This window comes from Carassius auratus, unplaced genomic scaffold (genome assembly GCF_003368295.1).
Source record: "Carassius auratus strain Wakin unplaced genomic scaffold, ASM336829v1 scaf_tig00032695, whole genome shotgun sequence".
NCBI lineage: Eukaryota > Metazoa > Chordata > Actinopteri > Cypriniformes > Cyprinidae > Carassius > Carassius auratus.
The window spans coordinates 123,685-145,792 of record NW_020526025.1 but is presented as its reverse complement, the minus strand read 5'-3'; the positions used below and the strand labels follow the sequence as shown (position 1 = coordinate 145,792).

The window sequence follows — 22,108 nt, the reverse complement described above, 5'->3', positions numbered from 1 at the left end:
CATTTGAGATTGGGAGGTCATTCCACCAGCTGGGCACAGTCCAGGAAAAGGTCCGTGAGAGTGATTTTGAATTTCTTTGGGATGGCACCACAAGGCGTTGTTCACTTGCAGAGCGCAAGCTTCTGGAGGGCACATAGGATTTAACCAGTGAGTTTAGGTAAGTTGGTGCCGTGCCAGTGGTTGTCTTGTAGGCAAGCATCAGTACCTTGAATTTGATGCGAGCAGCTACTGGTAGCCAGTGTAACCTGATGAGGAGAGGAGTAACATGAGCTTTTTTTGGCTCATTGAAGACAACCCTCGCTGCTGCATTCTGGATCATTTGCAGAGGCTTGACAGTACATGCAGGAAGGCCCGCCAGGAGGGCATTACAATAATCCAGTCTGGAGAGAACAAGAGCTTGGACAAGAAGTTGGGTTGCTTGCTCTGACAGGAAGGGTCTAATCTTCCTAATGTTGTATAAGGCAAACCTGCAGGACCGGGTCGTTGTAGCAATGTGGTCAGTGAAGCTTAATTGATGATCCATCACAACTCCTAGGTTTCTGGCTGTCCTCGAAGGAGTTATGGTTGACGAGCCCAGCTGTATAGAGAAGTTGTGATGAATCAATGGGTTAGCTGGAATCACCAGTAGTTCAGTCTTTGTAAGGTTAAGCTGAAGGTGATGGTCATTCATCCAGCTAGAAATGTCACTCAGACAGGCTGAAATGCGAGCAGCTACCGTCGGGTCATCAGGCTGGAATGAGAAGTAGAGTTGGGTGTCATCAGCATAGCAGTGATAAGAAAAGCCATGCTTCTGAATGACAGATCCTAAAGATGTCATGTAGATGGAGAAGAGAAGTGGTCCAAGTACTGAGCCTTGAGGAACCCAGGTTAGACAACATGTTTCAGGACCTACTCATTGTCGAAATCATACTCTAGTTTTAATTCTGTCACATGGAATTGATGTTGATAGTGTTGAAATTATTCAGCCAAGTGATGATATCTCAGATCATTTAGTTTTGTGCAAATTTCATATAGCCAAAATTGTAAATTCTACTTCTTGTTACAAGTATGGTAGAACCATCACTTCTACCACAAAAGACTGCTTTTTAAGTTATCTTCCTGATGTATCCAAATTCTTTAGCATATCCAAAACCTCAGAACAACTCAAAGTAACAAAAACTATGGACTCTCTCTTTTCTAGCACTTTAAATACAGTTGCTCCTTTTACGCTTAAGGAAGGTTAAGAAAAACCGTTTGACAACATAGTATAATGAGCATACTCGCACCCTAAAGAGAGCGGCCAGAAAAATGGAGCGCAGCTGGAGTGAAACAAAACTAGAGGTATTTCGTATTGCTTGGCGGGAAACTAATCTATCCTACAGAAACATAACATAACCACAGGTATTTATTCAATACAGTGGCTACATTAATGAAAAATAAAGCCTCAACAAGTGTTGACATTTCCCAACACCACAGCAGTAATGAATTTATGAACTACTTTACTTCTAAAATAGATACTATTAGATATAAAATTGCAACCATTCAGCCATCAGCTACAGTATCGCGAGGAACAGTTCCACTCATTCTCTACTGTATTAGAGGAAGAATTGTATAAACTTGCTAAATCATCTAAACCAACAACATGTATATTAGACCCTATACCATCTATGCTCCTAAAAGAGGTGCTTCCACAAGTCATCGATCCTCTTCTGACTATTATTAATTCCTCATTGTCATTAGGATATGTCCCCCAATCCTTCAAACTGGCTGTTATTAAGCCTCTCATCAAAAAACCACAACTGACCCCAAATAACTAGTTAATTATCTCCCTTTTCTTCCAAGATACTAGAAAATTGGTATCCTCACAATTAGATTCCTTCTTAGAGAAAAATGGTATATGTGAGGATTTCCAGTAAGGATTTAGACCGTATCATAGTACTGAGACTGCTCTCCTTTAGAGTTACAAATGATCTGCTCTTATCATCTGATCGTGGTGTATCTTTCTATTAGTTTTATTGGATAATCTGGCTTAAAGCATTTATTGTTACAGACATCCTTTAGGTGGCGCTATAACACAACAAAAGGGTACAACAACAGGCTCGGGTGAAATATGAAAATGTTTGTTTTGCAGAGCAAGACACCATTTCTATGGCACTTTTATACAGTGGTTGCACACGTAAAATTTCACTTTTTTTACCTGAGTGTTTTAGTGCATTCACCTGAGTTTGTTTTTATCGCACACATAGAAAATAGTTCAAAACTATAACTTACATGGTGTTCTTTAACACTAAGGGAAAATAAATAACATCCACAGTGCTCAGAAGTTTTAAAAAATAACAATAAAATAAAATGTCTTTTGATTTTTCCATTTTGCCTGTTTGCGATATGGCTTTCATTCATTTTGATGATCGAATCCCCTTCAGGATCCAAATTGAAGCTCTTGCAGGGAAGCCCTCTGGTTCCTCATTGATTTCCGCCACGTTTGCCACTAGAAAAGACAATAACCACACAAAACTTCCTTCAGATACACCCATATTTTCTTCTTGTACTGATTAGCATTCATAATATTCATATCTTTAGCATATCTGTGCTGTTAGCCACAAGAGAGGGCTTTCTTTACCTTGTCCCTGACGTCTTTGAGTTCATCACCCATTGTAAATACTCCTTGGCAGCGATGCTGTCCAAGACCTTGTTGACGTCACTGGTGAAACTGCCGTCTACATGCCTCCTGTGCGGCCAAATTTGCACCTCTGGTGTCTGCGAGACTGCGCATATGCGATAAACATCTTGTTAGCATGTGCACATGACACTTTTTCAAAGTTGAAACTAATTTTAGAAGCAGTTTAGCTTTAGCATGTAGCCCGTTAAGTTTGGGGAAAAGTTTATAGTATTAGTTTTGTGATGTTTTGTTATAATTAGCGTCTTTCGCAGGATTTTGAAGTGTTTGTTTGATTAGCACAGAAGCAGAAGACATTGGCAGAGAAAGATAACCAGAAGCACACTGCCTGGATTCAGCGCTGTTTATTAGCATTAGCATTTGGCAGTGAGGTTGGACAGGGTGCGTTAGAAAAGAGACGGATGCTGGGCAGGAGAAAGCGTGATGAAGCAGTCAGCAGTCAGGCTAGTTTTCTCTCTCGCACACTCGCTCTATTTCTTTATTTTCATCTCTTTCACACTCTCTAAGGCACTGAAGGTTGGACTAGAAGCGTGGAGGCCTACTCTTGCTTGGGCTGTCCGGATTTTAGCCAGGCCACGAAGTTCTGGGCCGCCTGGTCCCGCAGGAAGGAGCTGATGTCGCTGGTGTAGGTTCCCTCAGCATGACGTTTGGCCGAACCACTGGAGGAAAAAAAAGAGAGTTTGTGTGAGAAATAATTCATGCAATGTGTGAACTTGAGGTTGAGTTTCTAAATCTATTATTAATATTATTTTTGCTATTATTATATAATGAACTGTATAATATAATTGTATATACATATTTATAAAAATCATAATAAATATGATAATTCTTGTAAATAAAAAACTTCTAAAAATAAAATCAGAAAATTAAATATAATATTCATATAATTATTGCATTATTTACATAATTATTGCATTATATAGTTTTATAATATTTTTGTGTAATATTATAAATAAAATATTATAAACTATGTAACATACATACAGTATTATATTAGTTTTTATAATATAAATATTAATAAATAGAACTGATATTGTAATATTGTTTGTGTACATTTTACCGTATTTGCATAAGGTTTTTCTATACAGTCTATGTGTATGTGTGTGTCCTAAACATTGTATATTGTTTTACAATTTAACTTATACTTATAATTATATATTTTATTTTATATTATACATAAATAAATACATGGAAGTACAATATACAAAACATAAAAATATACTAAACTGATTATTTTATAGTTTTTTATATATATATATATATATATATATATATATATATATATATATATATATATATATATATATATATATATAAATGTGCATTATTATATAAACATAATATTTTAAGTATATACAGTGTATGTTATATATTTTGTTTTATTCTTATTTTATTTTATACATTTTGATACAGTCTATTAAAAAACTAAGGATGTTTCTTTACTTGATTTGTAAATATGTCAAATATTTCTTCTTTTACACCAAATGTTGGATCATTTTTTTAATACTTCTGTGCATACTGTAATTGTACATACCCGTTGCTCTTCGAGTTCATGAGCCACTCAACAAAATCTTGCGCTCTCCTGGTCTCCAAGTATTTGCTGTAGTCGTTGGAGAAAGTTCCCTCAGAATGTCTCTTGGCGGTGGTGAATCCCTGACCTCTCGCCAGAAGACCTTCTACTGTCTCTGTGCTGCACACCAAACGATACACAGGTGTTACATTACGGATACTGAACAAAACAATGCCCACACGTCCAAATAAAAAGTCCTAAAACAGCTCAAAAGTTAAAACTTTCATGTATACTAGGAAAGTATCTTCAGATTAGTTATTCATTGCTCAGAAACAAACTACAAAGGACATGAAACACCATAAAAACCATTTCTCCAACCTTGTGTGGTCGTCTTGCAGTGGGACGCAGATGCTGTTTTGTACAAAGAGGAGCAGAAGAAGACCAGCGAGATATTGGGCGCCTTTCATTTTGAGAGCTTCTTTCTGTTCTGCACACACGCGTTCTGTAAAAATGAGAGAAAATACATTTTTGTAACCAACCGAACATCTACGAGGCTTTGGGTCTCTCACTGAGGTCCTTTAACTCACCAATGGATGGAAGAGTTGAGTGTGTTTGGATCTTCTCCTCGCTCTTCTCCTCGCTCTTCTCCTGCTGGTTTCGTGGCCTCTTCTCAATGGTCTGGGTCTTATATAGTGGGTCCAGGTGGGCCGTCCCGTCTCGGCAGCCCACACACACGCAGACATGTGCGTTCAGATACATTAGTGTCAGTCCATTACCCGCTCTGGATGAAACCGCTCGTGTTTGCTTAAAGAGAGAGATGTGCTAAAGTACTTCCAGATAAGAGCCGTCCTGGAGGTGTGAGACAGCAGGATGGAGGCTTTCGCAAATAAACCCAGGGGAAAATAACGCACCAAGTGCTACTGTAGGCGAAAATCAAGAGGGGAGATGGATAGTCCGTCCATGAGAACGTGACAAACTGACTTTTCATGTATTTTTTTAGTTTTAGTACACATGATTCTTGTCTCCAGCCCTGGATGCGTTGTGTGGTTTGATTAACAAAAATAGTTTCAATGCAATATTAAAATGGAAATGACAACTCTGTGTAAAAAAAAAAAAAAAAAGAAAGGAAAAAGTGGTTGATAAAGTTTCATCATATATAAAAAAAAAATCCCAGAATGCATTTTGAGGTGCTAGAATTTGATTACAAGCATATCATATTTTCATATATTTGCTGTTTTAATAAACTATGAATTTATCTTGTTGAAAACAGTACAATTTGTTGTGGATCAATAATAAACTTACACTGAAACTAAGTGTTAAATATTAAAAAAATGCTATTAATAAGTTTTTAACAGTAAAAAATTACTACTTTTACTAAATAAATATGAGTTTTTTAGTGATTTAAAATATTTTAAAGGAGAAAAGAGGTTTGACTTGTAAAATATTAATACATTTGGAAATTATTTCATACTTCTTTAGCTTGAGACTGTCATTTCAAAATTAAAAAAAAAGTTATTTAATATGTGTGAAGTGTAAATAAGTAAAAAACAATTGAACACATTTTTTTTTAATTTTATTACATATTGAAAATATCTCAGTTATATCATACAAATTATGGCTTATATTTTAAAGGTAATGGAACATACAATAAATATTTTCTTAAAAGATTACAGGGATATTCAACAAAGCTTAATAAAAAATGATTTCAAGTGAAAATATTGCAATGAATTATTTTATATTTAATATATTTGATAAATACAATATTAAATTAACATTAATATTCTTTTTATTTTTGTACTATAAAGAAAATGGCAATGAACTTGATATGGAAAATACACAATATTGCTCTCCCCAGCTAATTAATATGAATAATAAATAATAATAATAATAAAATCGGAGCGTATTTAATTCAAATATTTTTTTTTATCTTTACACTGTTATCTTTAGCTAGCTCATCAAGCTTTGTGTTCATCCAGTAAGTATTTCCATGTTATTTTCGGTGTACTAAAGATTCATGACTCAGACTGTACAAATGAAACTGATGAACGTGACTGAAGGAGTCTGTTATTGCATCACAGTACAGTAGCCAGCACACACTCCTGACGTGTTAAAGTGTGTGAAGTGCTCTGGAAGTAATGCGGATTCAGCGCTGTGGCTTCTGGCTTATTTGGTCCGGTGGAAAGTTTCACAAGTTCAAGCAAAGCAGTTTTTCAGAAAGTGACTCATGTGAGTGTAGACGTGCTGATTGGCCGAGCCGCCGAGACTGTGGTCTTGATCAGTGTACCACTGACAGAGAGACAGAACAGATCACCAGTTAACAAACACTTCAAATATTCACCATATACCTGTTTTAATACTTTTTGGAGCTGCTTTATGGATTTTTGACATGAAGAATTCATGTCTACCAATGTGAAATGCAAAATACTAATAATTATGCTAATCATGTTATTCATTTTTTATTAATTGCTTTGCAATGCTATTGAACTTATTTTAATATATATATAGCAAATTTAAAAATATATGTATAAATAAATTAAGAAACCTTTTTATATGCAATATTTTAGTACTCTCTCTCCCTCTAAATTTATATATATCTTGTATATAATATTTATATTTATTATACAAATTCATAAACAAGTTTATTTAATTAAAGTATATTTCTATATTTTTTCAATGAATATAAAATAATATATACCATTATAATATTTGTATTACTATATTCATTATATTGCAATCAATTTGCATGAATAAAATGCGACTCTGACGCTTTCTTACCATTGCATCAAAGTCCACTTGTTCATCCACGAGGGCTTTAGAGATCTGAGCAGCTTGCTGGAAGTGAACGTTATCTAAAAAGACCAACGGAAAACAGAAAAAAAAAGATGTGATGAGTTTTGTAAGTCATGTAATTTGAGTTATTTTAAAGATATTTACATGTTTAGGAATTTTTTTATTATATAATATATATATATATATATATATATATATATATATATATATATATATATATATATATTTCTGTAGTATAAACATAATATATAAATAATATATAAATTAACATAAATTTCAGAAAATATGTTTTTTTACAAAATTGACAAAAAAAAAGAAGAAGAAAAAAATTCACTTTCGTGAATAAATAACATTGATGACATTGTCATTTATTCAGGTTTGCTCAGTTGCAGAGACAGGACGAGGGACAGAGACAGCGAACGAGACGGGTCGTGTCTCACCGTCAGCGGTGCCGTGCACCAGGAGGTACTGGACCGATTTAAAGTTCTTGGCTCTTCCCGTCACTGTGGAATTCTGAAAGAATCATAACATTCCATAAACCCTGAGTCACGCAGTGTTTACGCCTTTTCCTCACGTGAGTTATTTTAGGACTGACTCACGCTTCTCTGTGACATCATCACGGGGAAACCAATGAGTTTATCGAAAAAAAGTTTTGAATTTCCAAGTGCAACTTACATCGTAAAAGGCCTGGTTCTCCGCTGGCGTCAACATGTACCTCTCAGTGTAAATAGAGTCTGGAGGAAATTACAGAACAGTCTTATCACATGACAGGAAAGAACTTCAGTGAGGGGAAAATGAAATACAAAACCATAATCAACTGATTACATGTAATCCGATTCACATATTTAATTAAGCACTTGTAATTAGATTATCTTACAATTGAAAATGCTAGATTAAAGTTAAGTTTTTTAGGGAATACATGACTACATATTCTCTCAACGCATCACATTTTTCCAAATTTATTGATTTCATAATATTGATAACAGAATGAAATACATTCTCTTTGTTTTATGATACACAATCACATTCATGTCTACGTGACAAATGAGCTAAATCAAAAGTAATCTAAAAGAAATGAAAACGTACTGCAGAATACATTACATAATATCTGTAATCCAGATTATGTTACTTACTAGATTTCTCATAATGTAATTTGAAATCAGTAGTGGATTGGGATTATACATAAAACATACCATAATACTCCCATTTAGAGACCGGAGCGACTGCCATTCCACATTTAAAAACTCCACTTCCGGCTCCCAGAACCATTGAAGTGACGTAACCTCCATAAGACTGCAGCACAAACACACGGTTACTTATACAGTGACCCCAAGAAATTGAATGTGGACTACATGTTTGCATCAAATAACAAAATATAAAAGTCTGTGTCATTATTTTAAAGATGGATAAAACAACCACTTTGCAAACAAGACAACTGTCAAAATGAAGTCTGTCAGATTCATTATATCGAAAAAACGATTTCTGGTAACTTACCCAGCCCCAGATGGCAACCCTGTTTTTATCTATGAAGCCCATGTCAATAAAATTTCTAAAAAAGAAAAAATATATAATTGTCATTTCTAATGAACAATGTACATGATAAATGCTATGTAAAATGATAAAAACCAATTGTTAAAGTTAAATTATGAGTGAATTATTGCTAGAATACTGTACTACACTACAATTGTGTAAGTGCAAAGGTGGTTTCTAGTGTCCTCAAGGTGGTTGCTATGGCATTGCTAAGTTTTAGATTGTTTCCAGGGTGTTCGGGGTGGTTGCTAGGGATTGCTAGGTTGACAAGATGTCACTAGATGGTTTCCAGGGTGTTGGTAGTTGATGCTAGGACATTGGCAAGCTGCTAGGGTTTTGCTAAGTGGTTTCCAGAGCGTTCTGGCTGGTTGCTAGGTCGTTGCTAGGGTGAGTGGGGCGGTCGCTGGGGCGTTGCTACAGGCTGCAGCTTCCAGAGCGTTCTGGCTGGTTGCTAGGTCGTTGCTAGGGCGATTGGCTGGTTGCTAGGTCATTACTAGGGCGATTGGGGTGGTCGCTGGGGCGTTGCTACAGGCTGCAGCTTCCAGAGCGTTCTGGCTGGTTGCTAGGTCGTTGCTAGGGCGATTGGGACGGTCGCTGGGGCATTGCTACAGGCTGCAGCTTCCAGAGCGTTCTGGCTGGTTGCTAGGTCGTTGCTAGGGCGATTGGGACGGTCGCTGGGGCATTGCTACAGGCTGCAGCTTCCAGAGCGTTCTGGCTGGTTGCTAGGTCGTTGCTAGGGCGATTGGGGCAGTCACTGGGGCGTTTCATTGTATTCTGGGTTGCCTATACTAGATCAAGTCAACAGAGTTTATATATAAATCCTTTATTGTAAATCTATGAGATTTTTCACCATTTTAACAACAAAAATGTGAAAAATTGTTTATCTGGTCGTTTAGTAAAGTAAGAGATCACCTCTCCTCAACATTAACACATGATTTGAGGAATTATTCATGTCTGCAGCACAAAAACAAACATTGTATTCACTTGAGAGCTGTGTGGACACATATTTGTACCTAGCGGCTGTTATTTGATCCTCAACTTCGTAAGTGCCAAGTCGTTTGTAGAGGGCATGCATGATTTTGTCTCCTTGGTAACCACTTCCTCTCCCATCAAAACTGGCCACAATCACTTTCTCCGTGCTGGCCAAGTATGTGGACCATCCCACCCTGAACCGGAAATCTGACTTCTGACTGCAGGGGCCTGCATATCTACGGGATATGAAAGAATCAAGTCTATAGTGGCCATCAAACCCAGATCAGAGCTCAAACTCAAACCACAAAATGTGTAGCTAGCTTACACATCAATAAGCAGAGGATATTTTTTGGATTTGTCGAATTTGGGAGGAAGAATCATCTGGTACCAGAGGTCTGAGGGGAAAAAATATATAACCCGCACAAGATTATGATTTATAACAAACATATTTTTCTCTGCTCTCCTGCAGAGTCAGCCTTACCAAACTCTCCGATCTTCAATGTGTCATGCATAACAGACGGCATTGCGATGTCCTGCAGAGTATTTTCCAAATCTTTGTTGTCTTCAAGAACTCTCACCTCTAAAAAAACGTTTAGAAAAATTCATTAAGTTAGTACCAGGAATCTAACTGATAATGAATTTAGAGAAATATAGCTCTTACAGGGTTATATTTGTAATTGCTTAGTTTTTAGAATATACTCATATTTTTTATAGAATATATATTTTTTATGAATTATATAAATGCGGTTACAATTACTGCAACAAATTTATATATATATATATATATATATATATATATATATATATATATATATATATATAGTTTCCAGGGTGTTCTGGATGGGTGCTTGAATGTCAATAGGGTGATTTGGGTGATCATGAGGTGTGTTGCTAGATGGTTTCCACAGTATTCTGAATGGTTTCTAGGATGTTTCTAAGTGGTTTCCAGGGGGTTCTAGATGGTCACTAGGGCTAGTGTGACTATTTTGTTGCTAAGTGGTTTCTGAGGTACATGAAAGTGGTGGGGATGTAAAGAAAAATGTTCAGTAAATGGGATTTGAACCCATTTATGCTAACTGCTAATCTGTGTGCTAACTGCTAATGGAAGCTGCTTTAATGACTCTAGTGCTTAGCCATACCTGTTCCATCTCTGCTGTTTCTCAGTGTATATAGAGGCAGTCCAGGCCCTTCAGAAACAAACAAATAAAAGGAATTGGGTACATTTAATTTACTTTTTGTGCGCATTGCATATGGAGAAGTGCTATAACATGAATATACATGACGTACCAGAACAGCTCATGAGGTAGTAGGTTCCTTTAGTGCTGAACAGGGCAGAATTATATTTGCACCGGTCCTCATTGAGGGTACAGGTCAGACACTCACGCTCCGAATGAGAATCAGCCTTTATAGTGATTCTGCCAAAAAATAAATACACAATTTATAACATTTGTCACCTGTGATAATATCAAAATATTCCACTTGTGACACTCACCTGTAAATGTTCCTTTGGCCCGGACTCGCATTGTGTTCGTTACTCACATAGTATCTGTCACAAACAGAGGACAAAAGTTGAGAAAAGAATCTCAGACACTCAGTGGCAGAAGTTTCTAGCAGATTAACTTACACAGCATCATTTGTGACCTTAAGGATGCTAGTGACCTCCCAATTTCCTGTTGTCAGGAACGACCTTACTGTCTAGGAAACGATATTGAACAATATGAACAAACATACAGAACATATGCGATGCTGTGTTTCTACTTCAATTTGAAGTTTATATTAGCTGAATGCAAAAATAATATAGGTTACTAAAAATGGCTCAATTTGCCATTTTATCCTAAAAAAACTAAATTTAATATAGTAAATTTACATATTACTGTAATGAAATTAAATAACCTTAAATATGACTTTAAATAGACATTTTAAATTTTATCAAATTATTTTTTTTTTCATACTTGTACACTCACTGGATTGAAATAAACAAGATGCTTAAAATGTTTCTCATCACTCATAATGTAATAACAACTGCTGCCGTCTGGACGAAAGACAGGTTCATCAGGAGAAAACTATGAAAACAGGGCAAACAAACCACATATTAGCTAGACTCAACATTGCACTAAATATCAATTGATAATTTCATTATCAAATAATCCATACCCGGCCAACCCAACCCGTGCCGCTTGTGATAACCTGGCTCTGTTGAAAAAAAAAAAACATATGAGAAAAAAGATTTGTGATTGGATGAGGATTGTGTTTCAGTCGATTCAGTAACTCTACAATAGTCTGAGAAGTTAGATGTACCAGTGAACTTTCTGTCCAATCAGTGCCGCTGAAGTCATACGTCTTCAAAACGACATAGTTCTGCGTTCTCTTCTGCCACTGCACTGCAATTCGCTCATCTGATGCCCACGTAACAGTGCTCAGGTAGTGCTCTCTGTGATAAAACACATGATTTTAGGTCAAATTACTGAAGAACCTGCTGAAGAACACCAAAACTCCTTACCCTGCACCAACATCACTGGGAACCAGGACTTCTTTGTCCGTGGTTGAGTTTGTGTCAAAGACAAAGAGTTTGACAGTTGGGTTTGGGGTTCCGGCCTTGGAAACAAGGGAATAGAAGCATCAGCCAAAAATTAAAATTAGCTTCAAATTTACTCACCCTCAGGCCATCCAAGATGATTTTGTTTCTTCATGGGAACATATTTGGAGATTTTAGCATTATATCACCGTTAGATCCTCTGCAGTGATTGGGTGCCGTCAGAATGGGAGTCCAAACAGCTGATAAAAACATCACTATAATCCACAAGTAAGACTCCAGGGTCCATCAGTTAAACTCGGGTCAAGGGAAAATATTTGTGTGATAAACAAATCAAACATTAAGATGTTTTTTAACTTCAAAACGGTTTCCAGCTAAAACACGAGTCCCCTATTGATAGAACTGCTTTCGTCAGTGAAAAAAATGTGAATCAAGTGAGAAATATGCATGGATCAATCAGTGTTTACAGTCCAAAACAGTTCTAAACAAATATCTTGGAGGATTCTGATGTGAGAGGACAACTGGAGATGAACGTTCTCACTGCAGAAAATGTTATAATGGGTTATGTACTCTTATTTTAGCCTGAAGCAACTGATTAAAGTAGAAATGCCTTAATGATGGGTTTGTTTCTTGCAAACACACAACTTTTCACTTCACAAGACGTGGTGGACTGGACTGGAATCATGTTGTGGATTTTTGTGATGTTTTTATCATTTATTTGGACTCTCAATCTGACGGCACCCATTCATTACAGCAGATCAATTGGTGACCATGTGATGTAATGTTAAATGACTTTAAACTTGTTCCGCTGAAGAAACAAATTCATCTACTGTACATCCTGGATGGCCTAAGGGATTTTTTTTTTTTTTACTTTTTACCTTGGGGTATGGTATCAAGACCGTATCTGGATATTGGCCTTCTCCATACCATGTATACTCAATGTTGTGGACTCCTGAGTCATTAAATTTGGCATATGCCACAAACCTCCCATTTGGTGACCACCACAGAGCAAAGTTGGTGGAGAACATCTCCTCTGCAGAGAAAACAGGCATACAAGAACATTAGCTTTTTTGGACAGTTATTGGTGAAATATTCCATTAAGTCTTCAAAAAGTAAAAGACCTCTGTTATGAATGGTTAACATCCATCAGTTTAGTTAAATATGTATCTCGTACCCTCGTACACCCAGTCAGGAATGCCATTGAGGATCTGGTTGTGGGCTCCATCATAAGTGACTTGAGTGAATGGAGAGGTAGGATTTTCCTTAACAAAGACGTTGTTTTGCCACACAAAAGCCTGTATGGATTTTAAAAAATATGTATCATTAAACATTTTTTGTTGGTTGGGAATATGTGTGCAAAGGGTTTGAAGCTAGCTTGTCCTGTTACTCCCTTGACTGCTACACGCTACTATCCAATAGTAGCTTTAAAACACTGAAGAAATTTGGTGGAGAAAAAAGCTGAGTCATTCCATGTCAACTTAACCAGACAAACATTCCTCTTTAAAAGAAAAAAGTATCACATTTTTGCAAACTGACCCACATTTGGTTTTTGGCCATTGAAAATATGTTTATTTTGAAATTTTTACTCTTGGAGCCATATTGAAATTCCAATATTTCTGGAACTGGAGCATATGGGGCTTTTACATTCCAAAAAGAATGTCTGTTGAGACCCAATATCTAAAAGGATGTTAAGATATCTGTAATATGTCTTGAGTTACAGGCATGCAGACTTTGGGGAAAAAACTGGAAATGTGCTGTTTCCCCATATTTGAGTGGTCCCCAATGGCACATAATGCAACAAAGATTGCTAAAGTGAAGAGATTTTACTATCTGACCTATCTCTGTGTAAAAATGACCATTTTGACCCCCTCTACAAAATAGTGGATTACTCAGTCAATATTCATCCATGACATTTTATATGTTGGCTTTCAGCACTATACTTTCTTCGGAAAAATATCAGCAAAATCTAAAATTTGACCTGGGGAAATGTTTCAAATTTGGTTGATTTGACACAAAGTGACCCAGCTGCATGTTTTGTAAGAAACAAATCCACAGAGACATTTTTTTCACTTCAAACTGTTGCTTCCAGCTAAAATATGAGTCCATAATCCATAACATTGCTTTCTCTAGTGAAAAACTCATCTTGTTTGAAACAAGAGAGAAATATGAACAGATAAAGCACAATGAAAACAGTCCAAAACAGTTCTAAACAAAAATGTGTTGATGGACTTTAATGTGAGAGGACAACAAGGGATGGACCTTGTCACTAGAAAAAGCAATATTATAGATTATAAACTCATATTTTAGCCAGCATTTTGTCATGCTACAGTATTACTTGCTGGGAAAATGAGCTTGATACTGGAAAAGCTACAGCCCTCAACATTTAATATATCTTTTGAAACATTTAACTAATAACACTAGTAAATATTTATCAATCACAGAATTTAACTAATTGTTTATTTATTTAAAGTAATTTAACAAAAACAAGTTGTGTGCGAAAATATCTGTCATGCTATAGCGCTACTTGCTGGAAAAATTTGCTAGTTGTTGGAAAAGCTACACGTTTTTTAAAATGAGCTTAGCTATTGTCATGCAGCATTGCTTCTTTTAGTTAGCCATATGATTAAAACATTTTGTGCTGATACAGTGCTTATTAGCTTTTTTTGGAGAGCTCTTTCTTTTAATAAGCTGTACCTCCAGTATGTAATATATATTTGATAATACATAACTGTAGAGTAGAAAACCCCTGTATGTATTGATATACCCCAATATTTAAAAAAGGAAGCTGTGTGCTCAAACTGTCACAAGATTTTACGAGAAATTAGCATACTACCTAAAAAAGCTCCTTTGTTTTCAAAAACAGCTTAGCCACTGACACGCTACTATAAAACAGTGTTGGGGAAAGTTACTTTTAAAAGTAATGCATTACAATATTGCGTTATTCCCTAAAAAAGTAACTAATAACGTTACTTAGTTAATTTTTATGGAAAGTAATTCGTTACATTACTTTTGCGTTACTTTTGCATTACTTTTTAAATATGAGCAGGGCTTGATTGTTTTTAATATAAGAAGTTCAATTTATAGCAATTGTAAATTCCCTTTCACATCAAAAAGTGTAATGAATAAACTTCAGGCTGAAGGAAAAGTAAATTCACGTCTGTACAGCAGAACACAGGAGATGAATTTTAGCATTTCACTGTTTTAATTCATTTTGATGAATACTAAATCAGTTTTTTTTTTGCGAGTAGGATGAATTAATGCACATTCACATTTAGTCTAGAAATACGTCATGTTCACACAGCGCTTACAACGCTTCTGATTCCTCCAAATATGGGAAACGGAGACATGATTGGTAAAACAAAGTAACTGCCGTTACTTTTTTGAAAAAATTAACTCAGGTGTTTTCTTGTAAATTAAAAACGAATGAGCTACTTTACTACTGTAGTTACTTGAAAAAAGGAATCTGATTACATAACACGTGTTACTTGTAATGCATTACTGCTAACAAATGTAGTAACACTTTTGTCAAGACTACTGCTATTTGTTGACAAAATATTGTTACTGTTAAAGCTACATCATTTTAATTATTGTCAAAAATGTAGTTAACCCTAGTTATATAGTTAGCTACCCATTAAAACTGTTTAAAAGCACATATTAACACATGTAGTGAACCAAGTTCCTCATAGACAGAAATAATAAATAATGACATGGCAAAAACTAGTTAAATGATGACAATAAGGTTTTATGACTTCTGCATGAAGTGGTGAACTTATGTGATACTCACCAGTTTGTGGCCGGTTGGCGACCAAGCTAGGTACTGGATTTCATGCGGGATATCTGTATTTATAAAATCCCTGAAATAAAGTGAAGTTAAATGATTACAGAGGGATCATTAATTACAGTTATGACATACCATAGCAGTCTGTTAGCATAAACCGCTAGCTAACTTCATAGAGCGTAAAAACACTAGTAAGCAAACCTTTTGTCCAGGTCATAGATGGAATATGATGCAGTGTAGGAGTGTCTCCATAGCTGAGGAAGACAGTCAACATTACACATCTGGACACCAATAGCAGGCAATAAATGATTAATTACTGCATTAAAGCACTTCATTGATTACCTTAGTGTAGTTGCTCAGGAAACAGACGTATTTTCGATCGGCTGACACCATGTAATCAAAAGCTGCCACACGGGTCTGATAACATCAAAGAAAGGCAACCGTTGTAAGTTCAAGGAATCGATACAAACATGCAATTACATTTAATCCTTTGCTCTTATCAGACTTGTAAACAGATCTAAGAACAGAGAACAGCACGTGCTTGATTCGAATAGACCATTTCAGAATTTCTGAAGAAACAAGGGTGCTGCTTTCTTGTGCAAAACTGGTTTATTACATTGCTATGTGGTTGCTAGGGTATTCTAGGTAGTTGCTAGGTGGTTGCTTACTGTGCCAACTATAAAAAGACCCAACCTCACATCTTTCAATGTAAATTTCTGGGACTTTTCACTCGCTCTTGTGACAAAAATCAATGAAATCATGTTAACACTTTAATTTAGGGACCAAATCTCCATATTAACTATAGTTGCATATTAACATTCCTATGATGAGGCAAGCACTCTTACAAATATCTGCTGATTGATGAATTCACTTCCATTTCCTGTGGTTGCGTTGATCAGATGCAACGAACCTTCTCTCGTCTTGTGAAGATATTCATCATCTGCATGGAAAGTAGTGCAGAAAAGCAGCAAATGGTTAAAAAAACGTTTTTAGACATGGTACTATATGTAAATACCACAGAAGATGCATATACTGTACACCAAACATACAAGGTAGAACCATATAATGGTACATGGTATATTTCAAATTACCACTGTGTTTATATATGATACCACCATTTTACCACAGCATATATTTTCTATTTGGGTTTATATATTTATTTGTAGGGGTTACTGTAGGTTATTGTAAGGGTTATTTGTACACTTGTAAAGTGCACACAACTACAATTACCTCCTATACTTCTATTCTGTATATAGTACATTATTTAATACTGTTTTGTCCTTATATTATTGTTATATTCCATCCCTACTGTGTTATTTCTATGTATATCAGCACTATGTCTGTACTTTCTTCTGGACTGGAAGCTCCTGTCATCAAGTCAAATTCCTTGTGTGTGTAAACATACTTGTTAACAAAGCTCTTCTGATTCTGATTCACTTCATAGTACCTGAGACCCATCGCATGTTGTATGACTTGGTTCTTGCAGTTCCATTGAAGTAATCTTCTAGAGTAAATGTCCTCTGGGATACAGTTTTATCCTCTGATGATAGATAGATAGATAGATAGATTGATATGAAGGTAGATTTGTATGTGTTATATAATAAACTGTGCATTCTAGAAGCAAAATCATTAACCTGCACAAAGTTCAGACTGAGTGGAAGATAAGAGCTGCGTCTAAAACCCTGATGTAAGCACTTTGCAGCCAATCACCTGTGACAGCCTACTAACTATAGCATTACTTCAGAAAGTGAGACTTATAAAACCCATAAAACGTATAATAATAATAGCTTGACATTTACAAGTTTTTCCCCCGAATCCATAGAGCTATCGATCAGAAACAGCTATTGATTTCAAGAGGCATTAATAGACGTATCCACACAAATGCGCATGGATTTGTGCATAAACAATCACCTACCGTTGAGAAAAATGGCTGTTGGGACAGCTATTACCACAATGACCACTACGATCCCGAATGCTGCCAGAACCCATTTTCCAACACCCTAAAATTAGTAAAGAACAACAATCAGATGAATCCACTTTGTAATCAATCATATAGCAAAGAACGCAGAACCCTTCCTCTCCAAATGCGTCTTTACGCACAACTCTCTAAAGTTATAAATCGTACTTTAACAAACTATCAACGAAATATTTTCACTATTTAGCACTTACTGACCATCTCAGAGAGAAATGCGCGAGTGTTGGTTCAGAATCCCGTTATTATCCAGCTCAATTCGGTTTCTCTGTTGCGCGCTGACGCTCCCGAGAGTCGAAAAGAGCAGGAGTGTTAAATATTACCTCAACTTTGCTTGTTAAGGAGACAATAAAGTGGTCACAGATTGAAGTTCACATTCCTTTAAAACGCGGTATCTTATACAGGAATTTCTCTGTAATGGCAAAGATACTAATGAAGCTGAGCGTGGCGTTTTCTGCACAAAAGTTTCCTCGAGTTTGTCATGATGTAAGGGGATGATGTAAGGGGAAGGGGATGAGTGTCCTCAAATATTCATGCAAGACAGATCATTTTTTTATTTGCATTGACCTATATTTGTCCTATTACATGAACCATGTGAGGATGATTCGTCAGAAGCGTGCAGTGAAATCCAACTCGCGAATCATTCTTGTGAACCGATTGGATTTCGAGCGAAATGATTCACAGGGCGGTTGTACATGATTCAGGTAGCCTATTGCTAAAAATGCTGTGAATAATAATAATTATTAGTCTTTTTTAAACAGTTCTGCAGCTGTTACCCGGCTGGGATGATTTTTTTTCAATTCAATTCAAGTTTATTTGTATAGCGATTTTTAAGATACAAATCATTACAAAGCAACTTTACAGAAAATTACGTTTCTACAATATTTAGTAGTAGCTTATAAGTGGTGACTGTCAGTTTGTGCACGTATGACAGGATTTTTCAGAAAAAAATAATACAAGACGTAGTCAGCCAGACGATGAACACTATTAATAGCAATTATTTTATGATGCAGTCACACTTGTAGTAATATTTGTTAGTTCTGTTGTTTATTCCCAAGCTAAAGAATAAGAATGCGCATTTGATCAGATATAACTGCAGTCACAATTTAAGAGATACATTATTCGAATGCTTGGCGAAAGAGATGTGTTTTAATCTAGATTTAAACAGAGAGAGTGTGTCTGAACCCCGAACATTATCAGGAAGGCTATTCCAGAGTTTGGGAGCCAAATGTGAGAAAGCTCTACCTCCTTTAGTGGACTTTGCTATCCTAGGAACTATTTTTCATTATCTTTTATTTATTTGCTAAAATTAGGGCTTCATTTTTTTTGTCCCATTTTTATCTAAATAATTTATCTTTTAATAAAATGCCAAATTGTATATGACATTTTGATTATGAATGCATATATTTATAATTAATATAAGTGATAAATTAACAAATAGGGTCTGAAGGAGTGGATGCCGAGTTGCCATATCCTTCATACTGATATTATATTATATTATTACATGATTTCTTGTTTGACTATTAATCAAGTTATAGCAAGAGTGAAATGTGTAACCTTATGTGTGCTGTATTTCTTTTCCTCAAGATTAATGTCCACATATTATGTGTGTGTATCCAATCGTAATGATAAGACACTTGCCAGTGCTAGAAAGCCTTGAATTTTAGATAAATTCTCTGTGTATGTGTGTTAGTATCTGTCTGTACAGGGAGAAGCTCAGACAGTCCCAGGACAAACGATCAACTGCCAATGTCCAGCATATCAGATATACGTCTTTGGAGAGTTTTATCTAGGTTTTGGAACCAATCAGAATTTTGTTGACTCATGTATTGACGCAATTAGTATCCTCTGTCAGGGTATAACTGTGGTTGATTTTGTATTGTACTGGGGGGCGGCCTGTGAACTCCTTCGAGAGTGTTGAAGCTGACTTCTGCTGATGAAATTGCAAACTATTTTCTTCAAGTAAAATTATTATTATTAATTGAACTCATCTCTGAGTCCTGGTCTTCATTGCGACATATCTGGTCCTTGGGTTTTAACTGTAAATTCCCCTACAGGTCTAACATTAATTATAATCTAATACTGTATAATAATGTCCAAAAATACAATAATTTACCTCTGATAATGTATGGAATATTATATTAACAGACTATCCAAATTTTAATGAAACAATAGGCCTATACCTTGAAGCATATTTGTGTCTGTCACCTTAAAGGTATGATTCACCCAAAAAGGAAAATTCTTTCATAATTTACCACGGTTGTTCAAAACCTGCATAAAGTTCTTTCTTCTGTTGAACACAAAATAAAATAATTTGAAGAATGTGGGAAACCAAACAGCGTCTGGTCCTCGGTAACTAAAATAGTAATAATAAATACATCGGGGACCAGAAATTCTTTGGTTACCCACATTCTTCAAAGAATCTTCTTTTATGTTCAACAGAAGAAAGAAATTATTAAGGTTTGGAACAACTTTTGGGTTTGTTTTTTGGTGAACTATCCATTTAGGTCAGACAGTCCACCGAGAGCGGCTGAATGATTCTCTGCAAACTGCACGTACATTATTAAGGCATCCTAGGTGTATATTACTTTTTTCTTTCATATGAATTCAGTCTGAGTTATATATACAAATTGTCTTTGATCTTTCGAGCTCTATCACTGCAGTCAGCGGGTGATGCAGTGCTTCAGTCCAAAAGAAGTTTAATAAAAAGTGCCCTTCCCTAAATAAAAGTGTCCTCGCACCAGGGGGTGAACAAAGGCCTCCTGTGGCAACTCAAAGTGTTTTTATAAGAAAATATACATATAAAAAATGTAATAATCACTTTAATCTATTATGCGCCAACAGTTGTCCACAGAAGCAGCTCCGGGCGGATGACATATAAAAAACAAAGACGCCAAAATGCATTAGCTTCACTAATTCCTCGTTTATTTCATTATAATTTCATTAAAATACGGGACAAATTGCAAATCAATACGGGACATATTATTTTACCTTTAAATACAGGAGAATTCTGTATTTTAAGGGACGGGTGGCAAACCCTACCATGAAACAAAATCCAGCTGGGCCAATTGGTAGCCGCCAATTTTGTATGCTCTACAAAAGCTATTTTACAACAAAAATGAAACGTAAAATGCATGGGACTTGTCATTCGATTTGATTCAATTCATGAAAACAAACTATTCGAACTAACAATTTGCTAAATGAATCAACTTCCCAACACCAACTAATGAAGAAACAAAACTGTTAGTATATCAATCTATTAATTCATGAATCAAACCTTTTAAAGATAGGCCACATTTTAAAACAGTACCATTTTCTCCAAATCAATGATACGTAAGCTCATGGAAAGCCAGCATTCCCTCGCATACTGTAAAGGCCTGTTTTCTGACATCTTTACAGCAGGACCCATACTGCCCCTAAGACCATAAAATTTATGATGGACATTGATAAAGCAAATAATAAATAATGTGAGGTGACACAGGCGCACTTCCTTGAGTTGTTTTAAAGGAGATGAAGCGTGTGTTTGACCTCAGCACATGGCGTCCACACGCTCTGTTATCAAAACATATTCCCTGAATATAAGTTGATACGAGTACTACATCAGAAAACATTTTAACATAACTTAATTAATCAAGTCTTTAAAAGCTATTCTAAAGTTCATGTAGGCCATTTTGGGAAAACTTTGTATAAACATTTTGATTAAGTCCAAATGGATTTCATCCCGTATTAGACATTTATTCCCAAACATTATGATTCAGGAATAGGGTGAACTCCTTTTTTTGGCATAAAGCATTTTGTATTGCATTGATTTTCCATTCTTCAGTCGTTCCAGTGTTCTTTGAAAGAGTGTGCGAGAGTGTTTTATTTATTTTGGTGTCTAAGCATATGATTCCCTTGGGTGTGGTGTTCAATGCGATTTCATAACCTTGGATTGCAGTGAACTGTGTAGTTGTGGTTTTTGAGTGTCAATGACTGTTTATGGTGTTGCCACTTCATTTAAAGCCACAGAGGAAAGAACAACTGTTGGACAACGAGGTTGAGGGAGCTGCAGATAAATTCAATGAAAAGACTTTCCTGGCCGTTTTTAGTATCTAAAGAGCCCCTTTGAGATTTAAAACCATGCGTTATGTCAATTTTATTAATACAGAAAGACTTAAAGTGCACTCAAGGCATAAACTGTTTCAGGAAACCTACTTAAAGACCATTTCTATGCCAATGTTTGGCCATTTTGTTAAAATGTTTTATACACTACAACATAGTAGCAATGAATGATTCGCTGATGTTCCTTTTGAACCAATTCTTCAACCGAAACGATTCACATCCACTTGATTTTTCAGTTATGTTCTTAATATCACCATTTACAAAGT

At 35.7% G+C, this 22,108-nt stretch overlaps 1 protein-coding gene and 1 pseudogene across 1 annotated transcript; both read right to left on the bottom strand.

Moving 5' to 3' along the window:
• Positions 1-2,052: 2,052 nt before the first annotated feature.
• LOC113080996 (glucagon-1-like) lies at positions 2,053-5,102 on the bottom strand (annotated as a pseudogene).
• A 677-nt stretch (positions 5,103-5,779) lies between these two features.
• Positions 5,780-18,165, bottom strand: LOC113080995 (dipeptidyl peptidase 4-like). Its single transcript, XM_026253066.1, has 26 exons — positions 17,943-18,165; positions 17,685-17,769; positions 17,217-17,309; positions 16,615-16,709; positions 16,112-16,186; positions 15,971-16,023; positions 15,776-15,845; positions 13,166-13,286; positions 12,870-13,024; positions 11,959-12,053; positions 11,757-11,889; positions 11,613-11,651; positions 11,423-11,521; positions 11,083-11,153; positions 10,951-11,004; positions 10,746-10,873; positions 10,598-10,645; positions 9,940-10,038; positions 9,784-9,853; positions 9,500-9,694; positions 8,451-8,505; positions 8,150-8,249; positions 7,632-7,690; positions 7,397-7,469; positions 6,942-7,015; positions 5,780-6,452 (listed from the first exon to the last, which is right to left on the bottom strand). The coding sequence occupies exons 1-26, from the start codon at positions 17,943-17,945 to the stop codon at positions 6,360-6,362; spliced, it is 2,235 nt and encodes a 744-aa protein (XP_026108851.1). The 5' UTR covers positions 17,946-18,165; the 3' UTR covers positions 5,780-6,359.
• Positions 18,166-22,108: the final 3,943 nt, after the last annotated feature.